This window comes from Grampus griseus, assembly GCF_964374135.1.
Source record: "Grampus griseus genome assembly, chromosome: 9".
Classification (NCBI taxonomy): Eukaryota; Metazoa; Chordata; class Mammalia; order Artiodactyla; family Delphinidae; genus Grampus; species Grampus griseus.
The window spans coordinates 67155101-67167792 of record NC_139003.1 but is presented as its reverse complement, the minus strand read 5'-3'; the positions used below and the strand labels follow the sequence as shown (position 1 = coordinate 67167792).

Sequence of the window (12692 nt, the reverse complement as noted above, 5' to 3'; positions counted from 1 at the left end):
TCTAAGGAAAAAATAGTCTTATTATAATGTTTGAGGATCACTATTAATTTTATCAGTATTATTCAGATATGCTTTTAAAAGGGAAAGGTTCTATAGGCTTACCAAGCCAAACAATTTTTATTTTCTGTGGTGTTAATAACTGCTTTTTTTTTCTCTTTATTTGATTAGTTTCTTAATTCCTGTATAACTAACTAATTCCTAAATCCTCCACCATAAATTTTGGTTTGGAAACTTGTGCTCTCCATCTATTCCTTCATCTTTTCATTGTTAGTTACCTTCTCCTTTATTTTACTTGTTCAGTCTTTCTGAAATCACTATTATTAGATGTTCAAACTCCATGACAGAACTTTGACTTATTATATTTTTTAATTTTCCTGTTTTCCAACTTCTTTTCTTTTATGTCTTTCATTTGACATCTGGTACATCTTCTACATCTAGGACGACTTTTTTTTTTTTTTTTTCTCTTTCTAGCATAATTTTCACTTCACAGAGAATCCTTTTTGTTGTCAGCACCATCCTTATTTGCTATTATTCTTATTCATGGATTGAATCTTTCCTCTTATTTATAAGGTTCCCGTCTCCCTGCTTTGCTGGTTTCTTCCAAATTACTTCGTTTTGAAACAACTACTTGGTGGTTGTGGGTAGGTGGGTGGGTAGATGAGGTTTAAGTCTGACTCATTAGAGATGAGCAAGGGGACTTAACATTTCTCAATGTTCAGTATATCCATTTTCACATGATTACACTCTTTGGTATTGGACCCCTACCATCAGAATGCCTGAGTACCCTGAACTCAGAGTCCCTGTCGCTTGACTGCTAAAAAGCTCAAAGATCCAGTCTTCTTTAAGGTAGAGGGCTGGCATACCCTCAGGTGCAAGCCGTGAGGGGTAGTGTTTAAAGGTCTAATTTCTTTTCATGAAGATTATGTTTCCTTTTCTGTGTGAATCTGCGCCTCCTCTTTACCACCAGCTTACGTCTATATTTCTCAGGTTTCTACATCGGACACCATATGTTTTCCAGCTTCTAAAATTTTATTTTTCTTGTCTCCTCTCACGTTTTCTTTGTACTTGTGGGTTTATGCCTGTTTCATCCCTTACTGTTACTGTAGTGGACCTTCAATAGAAAGGCAATGTAACTATGTGTGTTCAATATTTCTTGTTTTGCATGACCCCACTACAATTTTAAATTAGGAAAGTAGACTTACCTCTGAAAACTAAAGTTCTAGAATTCCTCTCTCGCATCGGAATCAAAGGAAAGTTTTATCATTGATTTATAATTGGTGAGATTTAGACTACAAGATACTTAGTGCTCAATATATGTATACTGTTTTTATTATTGCTATAATTATTAACTAGAACTTAAAGTTCTCCAACTTTTTTCCTTGGTGAATTAGACAGGATTTATAGATAGCCATTAACTCCTATTAATGTGTGTAGAAATTAATATAAAAATATACTAGGGCTTCTACTTCATACAACAGTAAAGTGTTCTCAGACCAACTTTTCTGCTAGAAACAACTAGAACATTTAAACTCAATTTTTTTTAAAAAAAATCTGTTTGTAAATTTTAGGAAATTATCAAGGCAAGTTGGATTTGTGGGTTAAATTTCTGGGAGCAGGGAGCCAGGCTTTTGCCAGTATTTTTAAACTGTAAATTCTTAGGCACCTGAGAGGCTGAGAAGGTAAGCAGCTTTGGTAGACTGGTCTTGGGGAAAAAACTTGAATTCTGGAGTCTTTTTAGAAGGCATATGATGGTCTCTAATTGTGGTTTAAATTTCCATTTTCTTTACAATTGATGATGTTGAGTACTTTGTTATGACTGACTACTCACCTCTCTTCCATTTTTGAAGCATCTGTTCGATTTTTTGCCTCTTTACTAATTGGGTTGTTTGCTATTTTATTACTGAGCTAGGGTTTGCTCATATATTGTAGAAACAAGTCCTTTGTTAAATATATGTGTTCTGAAAATTTTTTTTCAAATCTGCAGCTGGCTTATTTATTTTCTTAATAGTCTTCTTTTTTTCTTTTTGATGAGCAGAAGTTCCAATTTTGATGAAGTTTAATTTACCTATTTTTAAAAAATCTTTGATGGTTCATATTGGCTTATGTTGAGGTTATGAAGATATTGTCCTGTATTTTCTTTTAGAAGGTTTATAGCGCTGATTTAATGTTAAAGTTTAGCTTCAAAAAATTTTAGTTTTAAAGTTAAAATTCTGTTAGACCTAATGTTTATGTTTGGTGTGAAGTAAGGGTCAAGGTACTTTTTTTTATATGAATATCCATCCAACTGTTCCATCATCATTTTTTGAAAAGACTTTTCTTATCTCATTGAATTGCTTTTGTCCCCGTTGACCATAAGTGTGTGGATCTCTATCTATATTCCTATTTCCCATTATTGTGTTGTGTAGCCCTTAGTCAGCATGTCACTATCTTGATTCATTTGATCTTTAGCAACTCTTGAAGTCAGGTCATGTAAATCCTACTGATTTGTTCTCCCTTTTCAGGGTTGTTTGGGGTATTGTAAGTCTTTTTTATTTTTATATAAGTTTTAGAATCAGCCATGTTAATATTTAAAACAAAGCTACTGGTATTTTTATTGAGATTGTATCTGTTATATAGAACAATCTGTGGAGAATTTACATTTTAATGATATTGAATCTTCCAATTCATGAACATAATACATCTTTTCATTTATATAGGTTTTCTGTAATTTTTCTTGGTGAAGTTTTATATTTTTTGCACAGAGGTCTTGTCCAACTCTTGATAAATTTATCTTATATATTTAGGTTTTTGGATGTTATTGTAAATGATATGTTTTATGTTTCATTTTCTAATTGTTCTTCAGTAGTATGTAAAACTGCAACTGACTTTTTAATCTGACCATATCACTAAATACATATACTTATGTATATTTATATATAAACATATGTCTTAATATTTATACATTATATAATTTCTAATATAAAACATATAACCTATATGTTATATAAGATCTAATTATATAGTTATATAAGTTCTAATATAAGATATAATACATATGATATATGTTCTAATAATAAGATATAGATAACATATCAGTTACATAAGTTCTAATACGTATATACATAATGTAAATTCTTATATATATATGAAATATGTATACATATACGTTCCAATTCTTTTTGATGATTCAATAGAATTTTCTAATGGTACAAACATATCATTTGTAAGTAAAGATAGTTTTAATAACTCTTTTCTTATACATATGACAACCCATTACTGCTTCTTTGTGGACAGACAGAGCACCTTTCAGTGCTACCATCCCTACCACACACCCCTTTCTTCGATTACTGCTGTTGCTGCTGCCTCTCATCAGCATGGATTCTGTGAAGCCCCTTTTTTCTTGGATCACTAGCATCTGATTAATCATCTGGGCTTGTGCTTCTGATTGGTAGAGGCTGGGTCATGTGCAAACCCTATTTTCAAGTCAGGCTAGTAAAGGAAGGTATCTGGCCTTTCATCTGTTATTGTGCTTTATAAAGTCTGGCTTTCAGAATTTAGGAAGATGTTTCAGATGCTGCCCAAAATGAATGACAGGTACCACACACCCACCCCACTTGTGTGTACGTCTTTGAGCTCATGTTTCCAACAAGATTTACCAGTAGACATAGGTAAATGTCCATATACCTGAGCTGTATGAAATGGTTTAGCAGTCATTTACTCCAATAAGGATTAACAGAGTCACAAGCATCCCTCATTCTAAAATATAGTTAGGTTTTGGAAGTCCTTGCCTTGTTCCTGGTACTTAACCCCTTCTCTGAATGGTGTATGAATTTTTGCCACTTAAAAAGGTATTTTTACCATTTTATGCTATGCTAGAAAATCTTGAAATGCTTAGTATCCATGTTGTGGTAAGTTTTTTTGTTTGTTTGTTTCTTTCTTTCTGAATTTTATTCTCATTTAATATATAACAGAGAACAGTTATCATGGTTTGCAAATCAAGATATTTATATTCTTTAGCAAACCTAACATTCTATCCTTTAATTCAATAGGTATACATTTCCACTTACATTTCAACATCTTTAAAGTCTGTTTCCATTTTACAGTGAATAGAACACGTTAGCTAGATTGGCAGCATTTTCTTCCTTTTAGTGATGTGCAGACTAGTTTTGCATCTTATAAATATCTTAGAATTTTTGAAATATAATACTTATTTTTAAATATAAAAATAACAATGAGTTACAGATTAAGGTCATTGCATAATTATGTCTCCTAGTTGTCAATGTCTTTGGTTGATATTATAGACTTCAGACATCAAGACTCTCCAGGAAATTATACGAACCCAACACAAACCCTCATTTCCACTCCTCTATTTTTACAGCTGTGTCATTCTTCTCTGTTTATCTCAAAACGGCACCTGCAGCCTCTTCTGTAGTCTCCTGGTGGTGTGTGAATTATACAAGGGAATCCTCAGGCCAGGCATGGACCTCTGCCATCCTGCTTTCCTGAGCTCTCTAGCACAGAGCCAATAGTGTCTTTTTCCTCATTTGATTAGTTCAAAGAGTGGTTACCCTATGAAACTACATCTCCGATTTAAACAAATACACCATTATACCCATGATAATAATGCCATTTATGTCTTTGCATCCCCTATCAGGAAAATTCCCTTATTTTGCAGTAATTTTTCCTTTCCCATACTGCTTAAGGATTAATTGAAACAATGGCTTATATTTGTGTAGTGACCTACAGCTTTTGATACACCTTTGTGTGTATCATCTCACTTTCACAACAAATGTGTCTTTTTTTTTTTTTAATTTTCATTGGAGTATAGTTGATTTACAATGTTGTGTTAGTTTCAGGTGTACAGCAAAGTGAATCAGTTATACATATACATATATCCAGCTGACTTACAACATTATGTAAGTTTCAGATGTGCAACATAGTGATTCACAGTTTTTAAAGATTATACGCCATTTATAATTATTATAAAATATTGGCTATATTTCTGTCTTGTACAGTATATCCTTATAGCTTATTTTATGCATAGTCGTTTGTAGCTCTTAACCCCTATCCCTAACAAATGTGTGTCTTATGACAGGGTGATTATCCTTATTTTATAGATAAGAAAACAGCGTTTGACTAAGCTCACATAACAGTGGATGGTAGATTCCAAATTATAATTGATTTCCAGACCTCTGAATTAGTTATTTCTTCTTATCCACTCTGTCCTTTAATATTCAGACTCTGAATTCCTTCTCTTCTGTTATTTTGAATTTCCATTTAATGATCTTGTAATACAAATTTGAACAAACAATAGCACTTTTTAGTGTTTTCTAGCTATATAACAAAAATTGGTAGAATTTATATCTGATATCCAGTATTTTTATTAATGATTAATTCATCTTTAAGCTTGAGAAATGGTCCCAAAATCAATTGCTTTGAGGAGGGGAGGGATTTAGTAGTATTTGTTTTTGACAGAAAATAAATTTTAAAGAATATGCCTTATTCTAGCATTGATCTTACTCACCTATAATCTTTTTTTCAACACCTCTTTTATTTCTAGTTATGTTTCGCCTCTATGACACGGATGGAAATGGCTTCCTGGACAGCTCGGTAATTTTTTTCTTCAAATTTTCTGTGAAAATTTCAGAGTAGTTTGTTCTGAAAAATGCAATGAATAAATTTATAGCTATTACCATAGAAGATACAATATAATTTCCATGCACTCACACAGCATTTTTATCATCTGACTTTTTGAAAGCAAGTGATCTGAGGAAACTGTTAGGATTACAGTTGTTCTATTGAATAATTTTACTACAAAAAAGTGACTTTTTATGTACAGAAAGATAAAAAAGACTTCAACCCTGTGTGAATAAAATGTAAGAGAAAGATGAGACCATTGATCTAAAAAGAAAAAAAATGTGTGTGTGTGTGTGTGTGTGTGTGTATATATATATATGTATATATATATATATATATATATATATATACACACATATATAGGAAAATATCAAGAATACAGGTAGAATTTAAAGGAATTACGAAGTTGATTCAATCATTTTATTATTTTCCCACTTTTTAAGTACTGTTACTCACATATGTTGATGAAATGGGTAATTATATTTAAAACTGCTTTGGCAAACTTCCCTTCTCATCCGATTTTAAATCCAACTTGCACTCTATCTATAATTTTACTCATAAAAAACAATAGAAGAAAAATACCATCTCACAGAAAGTAATAATTAAATGTTTATTTTATTTGTAGTATATGCAAATCATTGACAGTTTTCAGAGGAGAAGTTAGACTCTTAGTTCTCAAATCAGGGCCTCCTGAGTATATCCATCTGAGTTTCCACCAATGATGTATTTTCTATTTAACATTTTGTATATTATATCATGTCCTGTTCCATGAAGGTAATATAAGAATATTAACAAAAGAGTAAGTGTCACATTATGGAAATTTTGAAGTACATAGGTACATGTAAAAAGAAATGTTTTGATATATTTAATATTGATTAAAATAAACATTATTTCTGATAATGAGTTTCTCTCATCATCTGATATGTCTCTCTATGGCAGAACTCAAACAGACTGTTACAAGCAAAGCAGTGAAGTTAGAGACATATTTATGTAACACTGAGTAGGATAATGGTGCATTCGTTTCTCCAGAGAGAGATAAAAATATATAATTCCTACTCTAGGAAATGACCACCAATCTGAATTGATGCTGTGATTGTGGGATTTCTTATGTTAGGGTCTTTCTAATTTTTCAAATGCTGTTATTTTTAAGTGCCTAGTAGTGTTCAGTTTTCCACTTAGGAATATTAAGCAACATGATACATTTGCTCATTTTCTGGTAGCATTTCACGGCTAGAAGTTTAGATTTCTTCTACATATGTCAATATGCTCATTGTAGCATTTCTGACTACACTAATGCAAATTATATTTTTAATGCAGATTTGTTTTCTTTTTCTTTTTAATTAAATTAAAACAATGTTTCTTTACTAGGCTCTTAGCCATGGGTTGGCAGCTGAGTAGAAAATTTAGTCAAATGCTGTTCTTGGTCTCTGGCCATTTTTTGGTTAACATATAGTAGATTACTAGCAATATTTATAACTATATTCCCAATATTAAATAATGAGCTGAGGATAAATAAGCTTGTTTATGATTAAATTAGTCTTTTTTAAAATAAAGGTCTGGATTTAATTTCTGTGATTTTCTCCATATAACTTACTACCCCAGGATATTTCCTTCACTGTCAGGTAGGAAGCGCACCTTCTGATATCATTTGTCTTTGAAATTTAAAGGCTATGTTCATATACTGGAGACACAACAGAAGAAAATTAATACTTTGAGAAATGACCAGTATGTCTAATAATGCTAGTTAATGTTTATTGATCACTTGTGCCAGATAAGATAAATGTATTTCATATAACAGCATATTTAATCTTGGTAGCAACTCTGTGAACTAGGTACTATTAGAATACCCATTTTACTGTTGAGGAAACTTAGAGAGGTTAGATGACTTATCTAGTACCACATGTGTACACAATAGTCCACCAAAAATAGTTTCTGTTCCTCCAAACATATCCAGAGACTTTAACGGTTCCAAACCATTAAGGCATATATAAGCAAAGATAAAGTAACTGGAAGATTAGTTACACACACACACACACACACACACACACACACACACACACACACAAATTCTAGCCTCTAATTGCAAGGGATTAGTGTTTAAAATTTTTCACATCTGTAATAAACACATTTATATTTGCATTGTTTCTGGGATGACCTGTGTTATATAACATTTTCATGATTTCATATATATATTTTTGGAGAGAGAGAGTGTAGCTTTCATCAGCTTCTCAGAAGGATCCATGAATCCCCCCCCCAAAAAAAACCCCTCTTTTACTATATTTTCTTCTTCATTTTATGCATATTAACCACGTACATTAGATCAGAGGTTTTAGTAGAATAAATTTTATTAATATACTTTCAAGCCTTATTCTTTATATTTCTTATATTTTAAATTATCATACTATGAAATACCGCTTTTAATTGTCATGGACGGACTACCCTTAAAATTATTAGCATTCACAAAGTATGTTTAATCTTTTCTGAAGATACAGAAAAATTAAAACATTAAATAAATCGGTATGAAAAAATGTTATAATTTATTTAGCCAAGGCATATATATTAACCAGCAGTTCTTCAAAGACTTGACGTTGAGCAGAAGAATGTGAATATTCAGACTAAAATTCTATCCCCTCATAAAATAAACTCTGCATGCACTTAGCCTCCAAACCGTAACCTGAACGCACCTCTAGCAGAGCAAATTTTACCAGTAAATGGCTAGAACCGTCAGTATACGTTCTCAGTGTATCAGAATAAAAATAAAACTCTCAGCTGCCCTCAAACCCTTCCTCCCACCACCCTTCCACACCTGTTTTCAAGCTGTGGGGTCAGGATACTCAGTACTTAAAAATCACAGCTTTTTGTGAAAATATGCAGGTTCCTACTTTCATCAGATGCTGCTTTCCAAACAAAAATTTTCTTAAAAATCTCCTGGAAGAAAACCTTTCTTTGTATAGTTGTGCCCTCTTCTGGTGAAGGTTTCTAGACAGAGTACAAAGGAATGTATATTTAGGCTCTTCTTTTATGTATAGTTAAGTAGGCCTTTAAAATGCAGAGGTATATGTTTACTTTTTATGTAAAATTAATCATCTCACTCCTTTAGTTTTTGAGCTACATGTTGAACAAATCAATTCCTGTAAGTCAAAGTTGAAGAACTTACTAAGACCTTGTATTCATTTTCCCTCTCCTTCCTTCCCTCGCTCCCCTTCCCTTCCCTCTCCTCCAGGAACTAGAAAATATCATCAGTCAGATGATGCATGTGGCAGAGTACCTTGAATGGGACGTCACTGAACTTAATCCAGTAGGTATAGGAATGATTTAACTGTTGGCTACATTCTAGAAGACCCCTTTCTCTTTCATCTTTTTTGCAATCCTAATATATTACTGGCATTTGATTTTTAAAAATTTTTTATTGGAGTATAGTTGATTTACAATGTTGTGTTAGTTTCAGGTGTACAGCAAAGTGCATCAGTTATGCATATACATGTATCCACTCTTTGTTAGATTCTTTTCCCATATAGGTCATTACAGAGTATTGAGTAGAGTTCCCTGTGCTATACAGTAGGTCCTTATTAGTTTTCTATTTTATATATAATAGTGCGTATATGTCTTTTGATAACTCTAAATTACTATTTCTAATCAATAGCTGAAGTGGATTCTGAACAAGAAAAAGTATATGTGGTTTTCTGAAGCCCTTAGTAATAATAACTTTTGCTTTTCTTCCTCATGGAAATTAATTTGCATGGTAGTCTAATATAGGTGTAGGTGAACAGAAGCTGCTGATGACACTGCTAAGGTCATACCATGCCACAAAAAAGTCAGAACTGACATGTTTTTTATGATCGCCATGATTTTCCTTATATGGAAATAGCTAAAATATTCAATCTAAAAGAGGATGAAGGCGATTAAGAAGACACTAATGATGGTTTACTATGCACAGTGCACTGTTATCTTTGCATGTGTTATTTAAGGCTCATAACTCTACAAGGTAGATACTACTATTTTATTCATTTTACAGATGAGGAAATTGAGACCCCCAATTTTTTTTCATTTATTTTATTAAAGTATAGCTGCTTTACAATGTTGTGTTAATTTCTACTGTGATTCAGTAGAAATTAATTTCTACTGTGATTCAGTAGAAAAATATAACTGAATCAGCAAAGTGATTCAGTTATATATATATATATATATATATATATATATATATATATATATATATATATATAAAACTATATTCCCATTTGGGGAATATAGAATGTGTGTATATATATATATATATATATATATATATATATATACACACACACATTCTTTTTCAAATTCTTTTCCATTCTGGTTTATCACAGGATATTGAATATAGTCCCCTGTGCTATACAGTGGGACCTTGTTGTTTATCCATTCTATATATAATAGTTTGTATCTGCTAACCCCAAACTCCCAATCCATCCCTCCCCACCCACCTCCCCCTTGACAACCACAAGTCTGTTCTCTATGTCTGTGAGTCTGTTTCTGTTTTGTAGATAAGTTCATTTGTGTCATATTTTAGATTCCACATATAAGTGATATCATATGGTATTTGTCTCTTTGTCAGGCTTACTTCGCTTAGTATTACAATCTGTAGCTCCATCCATGTTGCTCCAGTGGCATTATTTCATTCCTTTTTTGTCTGAGTAATATTCCATTGTATATATGTACCACATCTTCTTTATCCATTCATCTGTTGGTGGACATTTAGGTCACTTCCATGTCCTGGCTATTGTAAATAGTGCTGCTATGAACATAGGGGTGCATATATCTTTTCGAGTTATAGTTTTGTCTGGATATATGCCCAGGAGTGGGCTTGCTGGGAGGCCCCAAAATGTTAGTTACTTGCCCAAAACTCTGCAGCTAGTTAAAGATTGAGCTAGGAAACTTTAATCAAATTGTTTCAAGAAATAGTATCTAACAATGCCTATAAGAGCATTAAAAACCTCTTATTTTCAATAGATTTATACCAAAGCTACAACATTATTCAAATGTGTATTAAAACAAACATGATTCACAACTTTTACTTTGGCCACAGGAATATTTGGGGGAGAATATTATTGATTTTAGTTTCTCTTTGAAACCAACTAAGTTTAGCATATTGTACATTAATTAAGTAAATACAAATCAATTTTATGTAAATGGTTTACATTTTGTATGAATTCAAAGAGCCTATTTAACCATATAAATTCACATTTATGCAGTCAACAGCAAGGTAATGGCATGATTATGTGATAGGAGAGGTCTGATAGCTTTTCCCTTGCTTTGCAAACTAATGCGGTTAAAGTACAACAAAGTCAATGCGATGTCATGGAAAGGGAGAGCACCTTTCTTACTGGGATTAGGATTTTCCAAGTTTTAACTCAGCTGATTTTTCTTTTTCCTTTTTTTATTTTTGAACATGGAAACACACATGCTGTGCACATGATGAGTGGCGGGTATCATTAACAAAATTGCAGCATGCATATGAAATAATAAAGTAGATGGTAACGTATTTAATTCTAAGAATACCGTTTGATTCATCTTAATACTATTTTCACTGAAATCAAAGGACTCATAAGTTCTGCTGCCTTTTCTGGTTATGTTAATGTAAAACACAACATTGTAAATGTAAAAGATACATGCACTTTTATGTTCATGTGAATATAAGTCACCTATCAATCAAGGCTCTTGTCCTCACTGGAGTAATAGAGGGAAGGGGGTCTTTTTCAATCAGCTTGGAGCGCAGAAGGAGGCACCACCACATCACCATATTTGGCGGTGGGGGGTTTGAGAAAAGAGGGATCTGGATGCTCTAAAGAAGGAACAGTTAGTGGTTGGGCAGTCTAATTAGGACAAATACCTACTGGAAAATACAAATAAAAAGCTATATAGCATTATTAGTCATTTGTGACACATACTGACAAGTCTGCCCTTTCTGTGGACAGTATAAAGAGTAAAGATAAAAGACGGCTGTTTGCTGTCATAGTAACTGCCTCATCCTGCCTGATGATTCAGCAGCTCTCCCCATTTTAAACACATGTGTACATTTGTACACGTTGTCTGACTCCTGGTAAGTTTGCATAATAACTGAAGAGAATTGTACATTTCAGGTTGATGGCTCAGGGTAGACTGAGATGCCCTCGAAGGGAGTTTTTAAAAACTAACCCAGGTTCTACCATTAGATTTATTAAGTACAGTATGAAAGTATCAGCCCTCTGAAACAAACACTCTGTGTTTTACTTCTCTCCTCATTTGTTCATTTCTGCTAGTTCATCAGAGTGTCTTCAAGGGGGAGGGCCTTTTAATGAGACCTTATGCCATTTTGCCCAATTCTAAATGACTTCCCTTGTCTTTCATTTTGAGTGTGTTGAAATAATTATTTCAACATCACTTTGTTCCAAAGAGTCTCTTTCCGCTACCTATAGATAAGTTTGTTTCAATGAAGGAAAATAATCTGATATTCAAAAAGTTGCTGAGGAAAGACACCAATCCACTAAGTTCAGGGATGTTGAGGCAAATAATACTTCTGTCCACATATCAAGTTATTCCATTTATTGCACCTTTTCAAATTTTTCTTCTAATGCTCTCTGTACTTCTTTCTTTTTTCAAGTTGATTAAAAGCTCCATATTAGATAAATGTGGTGAGTTACTTCCTTCACTGCATTCTACCATGTTTGCCACTTTGGTGCCATTAGATGGGAGGTACTTTGCCTTCCCAGCAGCCAGGGGTAATATGTTTGGGTAATATATATTAGCAAATATAATTTCTGCTAATATAACACTAACAACACCTATATTACACTTACTATATATGCTAGACACTCTTCAAAGATACTTATAATGTATTAGCACCTTTGACCTCACAACAACCCTTTGAATTAACGGCTAATATTAGCGCTATGCAGCCGAGAGATAAATATATTACAAACAGACACTACGGAGAACACTTTAGGACACTCTGTGCAAGTCTTCCTTAGAAAAGAAATCTAATCAAAAAATTATTTGATTGTTTAACTTCTTGGCTCCATTAAGTTCTGATAGGCAGTTAAAAGCAACTTAATTCCTCCTCCCCA

At 32.7% G+C, this 12692-nt stretch overlaps 1 protein-coding gene across 6 annotated transcripts in view; it reads left to right on the top strand.

Moving 5' to 3' along the window:
* The window catches only part of DGKB (diacylglycerol kinase beta), a gene marked incomplete at both ends in the record, with an annotated part of 639446 nt that overhangs the window by 126038 nt on the left and 500716 nt on the right, over positions 1-12692 (top strand). For all 6 annotated transcript variants that reach the window (XM_082661792.1, XM_082661790.1, XM_082661789.1 and 3 more), the window contains 2 exons: positions 5540-5589; positions 8840-8914. In XM_082661792.1, coding sequence (XP_082517918.1) covers positions 5540-5589; positions 8840-8914 — 125 coding nt within the window. The remainder of the gene's footprint in view (positions 1-5539; positions 5590-8839; positions 8915-12692) is intronic.